This window comes from Gordionus sp. m RMFG-2023, chromosome 1 (assembly GCF_954871325.1).
Source record: "Gordionus sp. m RMFG-2023 chromosome 1, tfGorSpeb1-WG-v2, whole genome shotgun sequence".
NCBI lineage: Eukaryota > Metazoa > Nematomorpha > Gordioida > Chordodea > Parachordodidae > Gordionus > Gordionus sp. m RMFG-2023.
In genome coordinates, this window is record NC_088775.1 from 84238950 (window position 1) to 84253918 (window position 14969).

The following is a 14969-nucleotide window of genomic DNA, read 5'->3' on the forward strand; positions in this document are numbered from 1 at the left end:
CAATAAAAAAATAAAGATTAGTTCGTCTTTCTTTTAAGAATTCAAAATATATGTTTTGAATAGTGATTATTAGATTTAACAGATTTTATCATTTGATGTCAAAATCTGTAATTTAAAAAAAAACCAAAAAATGGTGTCCACTATTCGAAATAGAATTGAGAATTAAGAACAAAGATTAAATCAAGTTACGCGACCCATAATTTGTTTAAGTCACAATAGTATTCTTTTATAAATACAATAGATAACTGTATAAATAAATATCCTCATCTAATTAGTATATTGAACAAGGACAAAATGGGGTTTATAAAAGTCATTGTGTTACTGAAAAAAGCTGTCATGTGACTAAAAAAGATAACCGAGTATAGGACCCAGATGTGCTTGGAAAAGATAAATTTAAATCATTTTATTACCTCTAAGTTAAAAAGTATAATACGTGACAGATCTATATCTTAAATTAAAAACTACTTTTAAAATCTTACAAGAGACAAATTAACCAAGACTTCATTAATGGGAGGTGATAGATGGATTTGAAAAGTCGATTTTAATATTTCCGCTTTGATACGTCTGGCGAAACGGCTAAGGGTATCGCTGACAGACACGCCTTCGGCCAGATGTTCTGGAAACGTGTCTAATAATTATTATTTACAATTTATAATAATGGAATATGCGTAGAAACAATAAAAAGGGGGAGATGTTGGGAGTAAATATTAAGGGAAAAATACATTTTTTTTCGTTATAAAATAAAAAATAGCTAATTTGTACGATAAATAATCATACATTTTCCTAAATTCAGATAAGTTAAATTTATCAAAGGATATATTTGACAAGTAGAACACCCAATATATAAAATTAATATAAACTACCAATCTTAAATTTATCAATAACGTCAATCAGACAAAAATTTAAGTTGGATTATTTTCCTACCATCCATATCCGTTTCGACGATATTCGCGAATACGTGACGCGCTACCATGCTATCCAGCCAAGCGTAACGGATATCGTGAGTCAGTTCTAAATTGTCGCGGGCTCTGTTCAAACACCATTCCTTAAAAAAATTTGACATTTATTTTCAAATAAAATGGTTCTTTCTCAAATATGTATAAGAGTTCAAGTTCAAAAATAACCATCAACTTGATGCCACTATGTATAATATAAAAAAATGGAGTGTATTAATGTTTAGACCTCACTGAAATTATAGTAAAACGTTCTTTCCCGCTGACGACTAATTTAAACATAAACAATATCCTTGTTTCCAACAAACTAAAATTAAGCAGATTATTTGGGTGAAGACCATAGCAGAAAGTTCTCGCAAATAATGTTAAAAGATAGCAAGCCAAATAAACAGGAGTTGCAAAATATATCTTAATAAAAAATTAGAATTTAACTTTTTTATCGTCTGCTTAATAATTCTATAAATTCGGGATAATTTTCATTTCCATTATAATGTCTATCAAAACGCTCAATTAATCGAATGCGATAAGGCTATAGTATGGACTTAGCCTTGTACTGCATTTATAGTATGCGCGATTCGCTAATGCGTTTTTCGTTAGGTAAATTTACATAATCAAGCCAATAGATATAAATTATAAATACTGCGAAATGATAAAATCGCTTGAAAAACATATATTGTGATGAGATGATAACAATCAGCTGTGATTTTGCTAGCGATTAATTTCGCATCGCTTAAGCGTATTGCGCTTACTATAAATTCAACGTTATATACTTTCGTATTTTAGAGAATAAATGGCGATTTACATTAAATATATTTTTAGAATTTAGTGAATAATCAATTTCTAATTTTAAAAAATGAAATGAAAATGTATTTAGTTAAAAAAAACCAAGAATTTTTTCTTCCTCCTCTGGGAATTCCAAACCCAACGCGGCAAAGATATTTTATAAGTCAAACCCAGGGTTAGGTACGATTTAAATATGTCGAAGGAAGACGAAAAACAAATAGGCGATGTCGTCATGGATAGTTCGTTCAATACGTTGTACAAGGCGAGAGTGAAGTAAAGCTTCCAAAGATACATCTTGATACGAACTACATTAATAATATTAAAATAGTATATTCTTTCTTTCTTTCCTTCCTTCTTTCTTTCCTTTAAGTCCTATAAAAAAACATATTTATTAACTCTCTTATTAACGTAGAATGCAATTTTAATATATATATTTTTTTTTGCTGTCGTAAGAATTTTTATAAACTCCTCATTAAATTTTTTAAAAAATATTCACAAAACCGGCCGAATCTTAAATAGCGAAAACCAGGGACGATCCGATACAATTCGAAAATTGTGAATAAAGATTATATCATGGACGTCTCTATCAACCCTCGTATCTGACAAAAAAGTGACCACAATTGAATGATTATTTTATGGATATTTAATAAATAAATATATTTTTTAAAAACCAATTATTGTAGATTGATAACGATGTTCCAACACCAAAATATCGGCGAATTTTCTCAATAGTGTCATTTTGCGTAGGTGTGTATCCGAGTGCGACGTTTGACCGAAATTTGCAATGACCGATGTCAGACGATTTATAAATAAAACGCAAACTTGCCAACAACACGACAGCGAAAGCCCTAAAATGGCATTGCGTGGTAAGCGACGGCAGCCGAGATTAGAGAGGTCTCGATTGATGTTCGCCAATGCAAAATCAAAATGGTCCTTATTTTTTTTTATTTTAATATTAATTTAAAAACGTGAGAAGAAAATATATATAATAAGGCGAAAGGTGTGAATAGATTTTATACATATTTACTTATATAGCAAAGTAGTAATGTAATTTAAATCTGTTTTTCTAATTAAAATGACATATAATAATACAGTTAGGCTGATAATTTATTCATTTAAATATGCATCAATACAAATCAGTAGGTGGCATACTATTTTGGTTCCCAAAATTAATTTTTCTATGGGAAACCAAAAATGGAGTGCCAACAGCTGATTTGCATTTAACGACGCTTCAAAATGCACTTTAATGAATGAATCCTCGGTATACCAAAATACTATAAAATATCAATATGGTAGATTCAAAACCTAATTTTAAAATCTTATTAAAAAGTATCATTTTATTTTTAAAACCCGCGATTTCGATGATGGATCAGCGGATAATTCCTCCCTTCCACCATGATCGTATGACGTTTCAGATTTTAATACTTTTGGGCTCTTCTTACATTTGGCATAATTTGGGTGACCTTTATTGGATTTGCTTTTGAAGAATGATGTTTCGTTGGAAGTAAAGGTTACTAGTAAAAAAAGAGCCAATGAAAAGACGAGATTGAGGAAGAAGGGTAGGAGGGAAGAGGCATACACAGTAGCGAAGGCTTGGTCTATTTCGAAAGATTGTTGAAAGAATTTATTTCATTGTCAAGGTTTACGAAAAATATACAAAATAAATTAGTCTAAGGTAACGGAGTTTAAGTTTACTATAAATGTCGCCTTATCACAAAACTATCAAAAAAGAATCAGTTTTAGTTGGTAAAAAAGATTTTCATAGATATCCCAATACAAACAAAACGTAATGTTAGACGAATTAATTATTTACCCTCCAATAGCAAATTATCTTCCAAGGATCCAGAATTCTTGGAAGAAAGACTCTTAATATCCCTGCCTTTGAAATTGATACCGATGGCTCCTAACAGCCTCGAATCCGTATCTACCATTCCAACTCCACCCCTTTCTCCTCCCGCGGTATTTAAATAAGGTGCGAGGAATTTGAAAGGATTGAAAAGGAGCGCCAAAGCGCTCACGCAACACAAGACAAACCTGGAAGAATCCGAGAGTCCTAAACAGATCCTTTTCAGCTTCTGTCCAAACTCCAGACTATCTCCAATATTCGGATCGTAGTTGTCGTTAGCTACGGGGGAACTAGAATATCCGTCGACTGATGTAACTTGGTCCTCATCTTTGCAGGTACTATCGGGGGAGAAATTTTCGTTGTAAGCGGGGGGAGGGTGGGAGGAAGAAGCGATCACATTAACGGCGGCTGATTTTGAGTCGGAGGGCGTCGAGGGATGCTTAATCCGTCCTTCCCCGTCGGTATTGCTAGTTAGGGAAGATGAAGACGAGGAGTTGTGCAGAGTAAGAATAGCAGAGTGGGAGGAGGGATTGCGTTTCATCTTGATGGCTGTTAGGATTTTGTTAGAAAGCAAGGTTATCGGCACTGGCGCGTTATTTATCTTGGTATTAATATTGGGATTCGAATCGCCTACACTAAGACTCCTGTGCAGGAAATTGTTGTTGCTACAGTTAGATGATAATTGCACCGATTCTCGCACCAAAGTAGGGTTCGGCGCGACATTATTATTGATACTGACTATACCAATTTTATTGGTATTGTTAATATTATTCGAGTTATTGTCGGTCGATCTGTTGAGGGATTGAGGCCCGCTATAATTATTGGGTAGCAGTACGTAACGATTGAGCATATCGTTTGATGCAAAATTCCCGTTGAATTGAGGAACCATCAAATGATTCAACAAGTTATTTTTTTCTTCGTTATTTAAAGAGGATAAATCGGTAAAGTTTCCAAGTTCTGGTAGATTGGATATTTGGAAGCTATGACTTATATTATTGTTGGCGACGTTATTAGAAGCGGGTATGAGAAGAACCATTTGAGCAGAGGAAGCTTTATTGTTATTATTCTGGTTCTCTGGGATACTTTTGGCTAATAAGGAACGCATGAAGGGCTCGTCCACTACTCCACCGTTTTGAGCTAGGGAAACAAAATTGGTATTTATTCCTCCATCGATTCCCACGTTAGCCCCTATCGCTAGGTCGTTATTATGATTGACGTTGCTTTGCTGCTGTTGCAAAGCCGATAATTGTCGCTTTAGGTGTGATACTTCTTTTTTCAGTGACAAATTATCCCTTTGTAGAACCCTTTTGGGGAGTAGCGAAAGAAATGAAAATATAAATCAAATATATCTCTGATGGGTTAAATTATTACAGGTCTTTTCCATATATGGCGATTATTCTTTTAAAGTAAATCACAAAATGATTTATCATACCAAAAAAAGGTGCTGAGAATTTGTATTCGCAATCATTATAATATGTCTGAAAAAAATAATGTATCCTTTTTTAATGACCCCCCCCCCCCCCATCACTAGTTTTGGTAATATTTGTGTAAATAAATCCTTTCAAACGAGTAGGGTTGTATGGAGTGCAGTAGTTTTTCCAAAAAAACAACACTGAGAAAATTTAAGAAAATCGCCGTTATGAAACAATTATAAAAACAAGCATTTGACCTTATAGCGTCGACGGCCTTCTGAAGGATGGAGGATTTGTTAAGCTTGGAACTCGCGGATGAGCCATTAGAATTAGCGTAGTTATCGTTAGTCAGGTCGCGAGGCGACATGACCAGGGACTTGAGCTCGTTGATTTTGCTGTTTATGCTGATGCGATATTTCTTTTCTATGGCATTGTGGGCCAAACGTTTGTCTTTGCGTTCGCATTTAGATCCAGAGGAAGGTAAATTGGCGCTATTTGCGAGTGAGTTTGGGTCGTCGTCTTGCAGGAGAGTTTTTCGTTTATGAAGTCTAGGAGGTAATGAATGATTAAAAAAATTTATTTCATCAAATGGCTCGATTAATCTAAGTAATTACATACAAACTACATAAAGGAAAGAACAATTTTATTTATTAATGGTATATTTAACTTAGCAGCCAAAGACAAGAGTACTAAGTAAAAAAAAATTGCCATTTTCAAAAAGAAGGATCAAAGATTAGAATATAAGAAATATATTAATATTTACTTGTAAGCTGGTTTAATAAGATCGGGGGGTGAAATCGAAAATCTTGAATTAGAGGAAGAGTCTAACATATCTTTACGTTCATTCAAATCGTCGACTAACGTCCCCAGCGATATTCTATTATCATTTTGATTATCCATCCCAAGGAATACTTTCGCATCTTTGGTATCCTCCGCATTAGAAAGAGAACTGCTGTGGTCCGAATTGTAACTGCTGTTAATGTAATTAACAAAATGTTGATCAGCACTGTTAATTTGGAGGTAATTGGTTGGGTCTAACATGTTTAATGGATTGTTTGAGTTGGAAAAATTCTGGTGGTGGTTTAAAACGTAAGGAATTTTCACGATGAGCGATTTTCCGGAACGGTCCTTGGCCAGGGCGGGCATGAGTCCCATGCTTCCCAGCTGGTCTTGAGTCAAACCCAGTGCTTCCAGATTATCTATGCTGCTGAAGCTATTAATGCTCGGGACTAAATTTAAATGTGTGCCACCTGAATTAGCAATATGTTGGTGTACATTATCTTCCAGGTTTTGGTAAAAATCGCTAGCGGAGCGGGGAAGGCCAATAGGAGGGCAACCGCGAGACTCAAGCGTAAAAAGCTGGCTTTGATTTATTGGGGGCAGTGAAGTGTCCTGAATAGACGCGTTATTTTGGGGGATAGAAAAGTCGCGTTTAATTTTGTGAATCAACTCAGGTCTAGAATAGAGCGAAGGCAATGTTGAAGGTTTAATGGCGGAGGAATAAGAAAGTTGCTGCGTAAGTGGCAGATATTATGCATAAAAAAATTGATTTATTTAAAAGAACATTGAAACAAGAAGTTATGATTATAATCGATATTATGATCAAAACTAACGCCATTGGGTTATTGTATTAATAAATCATAATTTAACAAAACCTGGCTGTTAATACTGGGAGGATTAGAATTCGTATGACCTATATAATCGAAGATCGTAGGTGAGATAATATTATCAGCGCCGACAATAAAATGATTGGCATTGTTTTCTTCTTCGCCCTCAAACAGCAATAGATTATTCGGATCCAACATAAGATCCAAATCGTATAGGTCGTGTTCCCTTTTCATCGTGATCGAGGATTCACGGGGAAGATTCTCGGCAGATGACTTTAATGTTATTTTTTTTTAAAAATCATATAATAATTGACGTTTTAGGAAAGTCAGCCAATCAAAAAATAATCATTCTTTTAGGAAATATATCCTTCTATAATCCTCGATGGTTCTAATGTAATGCATACGGTTAAAGAACGAGCATGGTTGGAAAAACCCAGATTCGTTTCTAACATTTTTTAGTAAAAAAAAAAATTATAAAGATTGCTTGCCTAAATTTTGGCTATGGTCCGCATTAGAAATAAAATTGCTAGACCCTGAGAAGCCTAAAGTTGCTTTAAAATATAATTTTCCTATTCATTATCAATATCAAAGACATGTAGGCCCGGCCCCATTTTTTTTTCAAAATTTTTTTCGGCCCGGCCCTGTTTTATATTTTCAGGCCCGTATTTTTTTAAAAATATATAAAATTCCGATGGGTATATAAAGTTTAATATTCTTAAAAACGCCATATCCGAGGCCTATTAAAAGAAAATTCGACCCGGCCATAGGTAAATAGAAATAAAATAGAAGTAAAAATAGCAAAAAAAAAAACTCTTTTAAAAATAGGTTGTGGCAATTCATATTCATAATTGGAAAAAGGACTGCTGCTACGTTGAACTAAACAAATCTCATACCAAAATCTCAAAAAAATAGGATAATATTTAACAAAAATATCAGAAACCTGATGAAAGTCATATTTTTTAGCCCCCGGCCCGTAATTACTATTTTTTTCACCTGAGTGTTAAATGGCTCGATTTGAGCCAATTTTTAAAAATAACTGAATATTTTATTTAGAAAAATATTAAGCAAGCCTGAAGATTTTGCTCTGGCACAAAGGTTTGGACATCTATTAGCGAAATCTCGAAACTTTAGCCAATTTTTCTGACTATAATATTGAGTTAGCCATTTTTAAAAATGGACTCAAATAGAGCTAGCCGTTTAACAACAATATCTAGAAGCCCAGCCCGGGATCTCGTTCATAGTGTTTATACTTTATAGTAAATGCGATTATGGTTAAGCCATGGGTAATCTAGGACTAATAAACGATAGCAGAACTGTACAATTTAACATAATGTATTTTGCTAGTCGGTATCGCTCTATTTTCGCGGTTTACCATAAACGAGGCCCTGAGGCTATACTATTCTAACGCCTGAAAAATTGAGCGTTTGGTAGTCATATTTTTTTTTTAAAAAAAATTAAAACTACAAATATATATTTATATAAATCGTACAATGGGGCGTATTATCCAACTAATAAGGAGACGATAATTTTTTCATATCGCTTGCAATTGAGGTCGGCGCGTCCCGAAACCGAGGAAAATATTATTTAAGCTGAGGCGGACAACTTGTGCAAAAATATTATTACGTCCAATTATTTTTTTGATAACTTAGAATTATAGCTATAAGTTGTTTAAAAAATAAACGGTATTTGCGCAATTTTGAAAGGATTTTTTTTTACAATACACCATATTTATTTTGTATTCAATGGAAAGCGCAAAAAAAAACGCCCCCATTTCACCATGTTAGAAAAATAATAATATTTTTGCATTGAACTAGAGGTTGATTGGGATCAATTTATAAAATCGCGAAAAAAAAATATATAAACGCCTTTATATGTAAAATAAAAAAGAAGCTTACAATAATATAAATATTTCTTTCGACATATAATTTTCTTTCTTTTTAACATAAATCTTGTCACCGGTTATAGCCGGCCAAAATATTCAAATAAATAATTATGATATTTAAATTTATTGATAAAATATGTGCTATTGCTTTTTCCATAATTTTCTTTCCTTCCAATGACTTAAATGCAGGGTATGTATGCGTATCAGGGCACCCCCTTATCCAAAAATGTTCAACACAGTGCATATTAATATATATTTATTTTATAGTTATCTTTTAAAATATTATATGATGGGTTAACTATAAAATTAGTCAAAAAAAGAAGATATTTTATCATACTTCAAAAAAATTTTGAGCATAAAATCTTTTATAATAGTGCGACCTAATTGAGCGTTTGCGCTTCGTTATGCAAAACGCAATTATTGCATTTTTAATGGTTTCAAAATTGATCACAATTTATAAATATTAATATTTAAAAAAAGCAAACTGGTTTGCTTATTTCTTTTTCGAAAATGCTCAATTAGGTCGCATTATATAATATATATAATCTCCATTATCAAAACCAGAGTTGTTAAGGTAGCGCGCTAACATTTTTGGTAGCTATAGCTAATAGCGGCTACTTTTTTGTAATTATTTAATTTCTTAGCGCGCTACCTTTTTTGAAAGTAACTAGCCGCTACTTCGCTACTTTTAAAAAATATAATGAAGGTAAGTATAAACATGAAAATTTAAATATGATATCATAATTAATTATAATTTTTATGATTTATTATTTAATTTTGAAATTAAAATATAATTTCAATTTGTAATTTATATTTTCATTTGTATTATAAACCTAAATCACGTGTTAATAATTTAAAATGTCATCGTCTATGGATATCCAAATCGTTGAAAGTGATTCAGACAATGATATTAATGAAATGGAAGATACCAGGGAAGAAAATGTTTTTAATAGCTATAATACAAATTTCCCATTCCCTAGATTTGAAAAATTTTTTAAATAAATATATAACCAAAACTGGTTTCAAATTTATTTGTTTAAATGTAAAAAAAATATTTCCTCAAATCAATCCAGTAGCTATAACCTCAAGAAAGACCTAAAGGTAAATTGTTATTTTTACATTCTAATAATATTTATTTTAAAGACTGTTCATAAGTTTTAAGGAAATGGAGAAACATCTAAATGGTATAGGCGACTCTACATCCAAAAGGACTAATTCAATTCAAACCAAATTAATTAATTATGCAAATGACAATATTTCTCAGAAATTGGCTGATAGTTATTGTTGATTTTATAATTTATTATACAGTTCAGCCAATGTCCTTAGTTGATAATCCATCATTTACCATAATGATTAAAACTCTATCCCCTGGTACAACAATTTTATGCCGCCAGACACCAATGAATAAAATAGCAGATAACTTTAAAATGATGAAAGATGCTCTAATAGTAGAGTTATTAGAGATATCATATATATGTACCACGGGAGATAGTTGAACACATAACAGAAGGATAAAAACTTATTTATATTTATAAATTGATCTGATTAAATATTTTTGAGCTTATTTGGGAATCACAGGCCATTGGCTAGACCCTAGAACTTTAAAAAGAAGATTTGTGGCATTAGCCCTCAAAATGATAATGGGATGCCAGACATACGATGTACTTGCAAATAAAATTATTGATAATCAATCTATCTTATATTAAAAATATGTATATAAGCTTAATACCCTCAAGTGCTAGTGTCGAGAGATTATTTAATAAGGTAAAATTTATACTTTCTGATCGTCGCTCTAGACTTGGGGATGATAATATTGAAATGATTTTATTATTAAAATGCAACAACCATAAATATTTATTTTTATTACATAAATTTTTTTATAATCAAAACTTACTATATTTTAATATTTATAAATGTTGATTTTTATATATTTACTATACAATAACATTATAAGCAAAAAATAAAAAATTTGTTTGTAAAAAGGTAGCTAGCTAATAGCGAGCTACTTTTTTTCCCTCTTTTTTGACAAATAGCGATAGCGGTAGCGCGTTACTTTTAAAAGTAGCATTTAACAACTCTGATCAAAACATGATCGTTTTCGTATCTTCCTAATGTATTTAAAATTTAAGGAGACTATATAGTGTAATGTTATTTTTTTGCTCTCTACGAGAGTCGACCACAAACCTCCCGTTTCAAAGTCGCACGTTTAAGCATGCACCAACTTGAATATAATTAAATTGAAAAAATTAATTATATATATTTATTAATAGCTGACATTTTTAAAATTCTGCCGTTTATTACCATACTAGCTGACGGGGTTGATGGGTAATTATTTAGTTTGTGTGTATGGTACTAAATATACTTTAATAAATTTGATATAAATATTAAAATTTAGGAGAAAAAGCGTGAGCATGTATTAGAAATATCAAAATTTAAAATAGAGATGCTTTAAGATTTTTGAATTTTAAATATGGGTTATACATTGGCCTGAAATTTTTTTTTGCAGACATAACCAGGCCTGATCAAAAAACCAAGTCCCATCCAAATTTCATAAAATTTTGCCATTTATTTTTATTGAATGTCTTAAATTTAATTTTATATTTAGAATAAAATTTAGATTTGTGATAGAAATCATATTGTGTAAAATATAAAATCTTGAAAATTTTTTAATTATGGGCTAGACATTGGCCTGAAAAATTGTTTCTTGCAGTAATCGCCAGGCCTGATTAAAAAACCAAGCCCATGCAACTTTCATATTCTGATTTTATTTTTAAATGAATTATGACTTTTATATATCTTATTTCAGTTCTCAACTAACAAAATTTTTATGGTCTTTGGCGGGCTTGAGAAAATTTTCCCAAGAATATTGTTTTCAGAGATTTACATATCTCCAGGCTTGGGAAAAAAATATATAATTATTATGGGTTGGCCAGGTTTGAGAAAAAAAATTTCAAATGTCTGGTCCATATTTAAAATTAAAAAATTTTCATCATATCTATTTTAAATTTTACCCAATATGATTTCTATCACAAATTTAAATTTTATTCTAAATATAAAATTAAATTTAAGGTATTTTTATTAAATTACAATAGAAATAAATAGCAAAATTTTATGAAAATTGCAAGGGACTTGGTTTTTTTATCAGGCCTGGCTATGTCTGCAAAAAAAATTTCAGACCAATGTCTACCCCATATTTAAAATTAAAAAATTTCCAAGCATCTCTATTTTAAATTTTATTCAATATGTTTTCGATCACAAATTTAAATTTTATTCTAAATATAAAATTAATATTAAATTACAATAGAAATAAATGGCAGAATTTTGGGAAAGTTGCATGGGACGTGGAGGCCTAGCTGTGTCTGCAAAACAAAATTTTGAGGCCAATGTCTAGCCCATATTTAAAATTCAAAAATTTTGAAGCATCTCTATTTTTAATTTTACCCAATATGATTCCTATCACAAATTTAAATTTTGACATTTCTAATACCCTTAATGCTCACGGGTTACATTGCAACAATTTTACCTCTTTTTCTCCTAAATTTTAATATAAAGCATATTTAGTACCATATACACAAACTAACTAATTACCCCTCAACCCCGTCATTCTTGATGGATTATTACCTAGTAAGTAAATATTTTGTAATTTTTAAGATGAAATTACAAATCTATTTTTCTTTAAAAAGGCAAAAAGTCGTTGACTGCTTTAAGTCAATAATCCCGAACATGATGCGCGAGGCTAAAAATTAATCTGATGTTAAAAAATAAAATACAAATATTTCAACATTTCATTTATTCCTTCAAAAATTTTGGCCAATGTTTTTATTCAAATAAGAAATATACGATTGACTTTAAATAAATTCCCTAAACCCAAAAAATCAAGGTTTGAATATTATATTTTTTAAAAAAAATTAATTTTTTACGTAGATAACATTTATATAACACGACATCTGCTGGCCAGTGCAAAAATAATTTAAATATTTTGAATTCACTATTATTATCAAGATCTAGATCCCAAAAAATATATTCATAAACCGATAGTATTAATACGAATAGAAGAATGAAATATTCGTATGAATAGTAAAATATATTATTCTTATTCGGTAACGAACAGTAAATTATTCAGTTCGTTTTTGAATAGGCAAATAATTAGTATATAAAGTGATTCGTTTTATGTTTCCGACATTACACATAATTAAACCAAACGAATTATTCGTTATTCGATAAGTATTTTACGAATAGGAATAACAAAATTATTCGATTCCAAAATTCAAATCGAATACGAATAAGGAAAATATATGTTTCTTCGAATAATTATTTATCCATTATTCAAATTATTCGTATAATTCAAAATTTATCGTAAATATCCGACATTATTAGTAAATATGAGAAACTATTTGTAAATATTTATAATTATTTGCAAATATTTAATATGTTCCTTAAGGAACATTTTATTTTTTTAAACTTTATTTCCACATCTATAAATAACTTTTTAATTGTAATCAAATTTTTGTAGAGTTTGAAAAAAAAATCCTGAATATTTGAAGTCGTGTCCTAGGTCGACTTAATACTAAATAGCCAAAAATAGCAAATTAAAAAATTAAAAAAAACGAAAATAAAAACAAAATGAAAGAAAAATAATCAAAAAGAAAAAAACCAAAAAAACGAGAATAAAATACGAAATAAAAACAATATTACCAAATACTTAAAATAAACCAAAATAGGGTGTCTCATTGTTCAAAAACTTTTTAGCCTATAGTGAAAAGCAAATAAAGTATACAAATTAAACCGACCTATCACGGCCTGAAGATTTTTTTTAAGAAGAAGAAAAATTTTTGCTCAAATTTTACCTAAAATTCAATGGAAATCTTTTATAAAATTGCGCACAAATTGAGCGTTTCAAACGCAAATAATTCATTTATGGCATAGTGCAAATTGGGAAAAATTACCGTAAGGCATTAGCAACCATCTTTAAAAAAAACGCAAAAGTTTGCTTTTTTCAATACCTTTTTATTCTTAATTTTGAATATTATATATAAAATAATGTTTAAAAAAAATTACTTACCTATTATTAGAATGGAATATTTAGAGATTAAAGAAATAAAAAGGCAGACGATAAATATAATTTTCAAAGACAAATCCTTTTTTTTGGAAAATTAATTTTTAAATTAAAAAAATTAAGGCAAAAAGCAAACGCTCAATTTGTGCCGCAATACAAGTAAATCTTTTATAATTTTTATAAATAAGAAATATACAAAAAATTTTGAAAATTTTTTCATTTTTAAAAGAATTTAATTTTCGAATCGAATATTCGGTGAATCAAATCGAATAATATTTTTAGTATGTACGAATACAAATAAAAAATTATTCGATTTATACGAATACGAATAATGCAAATATTCGATTTGTATTTTTATATGAAATTTATAAACTTTTAAAAAGTACGTACTAGATACCCAATTTTGGCAAAATAATTTAAGTTAAACTACATTTAAAAAGTATATATAGAAGTGCCAAGAACATGTATAGCTTATTATGGTTTTAAAAAAAAATCTATTTCCTCCAAAGATGGCGACTGAAGGATAACCCGAATAAACGAATGATTTGACTCCTGAAAATAACAACTCGAATTAATGTAATATTCTCATTTCTGCCTTCCTCAATATTTTCTAATTCTGAATAATTTAAATTTAATAAAAAATAAAATAAATTAACGTTAAACAAAATATAAATTTCACTATAATCGATTTAACGCAATCTATTTTTACATATATCAAATATATTCATTCATTTTAGATCAGAATAACTGGATGGATTACTATGAAAACATAAAACATTATATTTAAAAAAATTGTTACCATTAATTTGAAATATAAAATCCCCTATAGAGAGTTTGGAGATTTTCCCCTTACTTTCTTTTTGATTATGAAAAGCATTTTAAAACAAATACTATTTTAATTATATTTTAATAACAATAAGTATGGTAAATAAAAATAATATATATTTTAGTAGAAGACCTTGAAATGAAGGGTTTGCTTAAACCTCGTTGCAGTTATCGCTAATTTGCGGATATGAATACAAAAATTCGACATATTTTCGCGAATTTGATGAGGGGTTTCACCCTCTTCCTCGACCTAAACTAGGCTATAGCCCTGGCAATAATGATCGGATCTAACATAATAATGATAATTTTTTTATAATCCATTTTACCATACACATAAACACAACTAAAAAAATGAAGCTATTTTGGTAAAGTGATGTCAAATCGTTCCACATTAAAAAGTTTTAATATTTTTTGACTATATAATCGTATTTGAAGAGTCAGAATTTTATGATGTTACTGTTATATAAAAAAACTATTTCGTTTTTGTTCCGAAATCAAAAGAAAATGGATGATGAGCCAATAACGCTTTTAAAAAAAAATTCCAAAATGTTATAACTAAAATATGAGGGGGGGGGGGGTGAAAACGTAAAATTGATCATATAAAC

At 30.0% G+C, this 14969-nt stretch overlaps 1 protein-coding gene across 3 annotated transcripts in view; it reads right to left on the bottom strand.

Moving 5' to 3' along the window:
* The window catches only part of LOC135932075 (uncharacterized), a 28054-nt gene that overhangs the window by 4840 nt on the left and 8245 nt on the right, over positions 1–14969 (bottom strand). For 2 of the 3 annotated variants that reach the window (XM_065469420.1, XM_065469422.1), the window contains exons 3-11: positions 6650–6874; positions 5758–6506; positions 5252–5542; positions 3550–4886; positions 3087–3334; positions 2408–2669; positions 1839–2041; positions 925–1045; positions 480–628 (exon numbers count right to left, since the gene is read on the bottom strand). In XM_065469420.1, the coding sequence (XP_065325492.1) occupies positions 480–628; positions 925–1045; positions 1839–2041; positions 2408–2669; positions 3087–3334; positions 3550–4886; positions 5252–5542; positions 5758–6506; positions 6650–6874 (3585 nt within the window). Of the gene's footprint in view, positions 1–479; positions 629–924; positions 1046–1838; positions 2042–2407; positions 2670–3086; positions 3335–3549; positions 4887–5251; positions 5543–5757; positions 6507–6649; positions 6875–8090; positions 8194–14969 lie in introns of those variants that run through there. The other variant, XM_065469421.1, reaches the window with a different exon arrangement.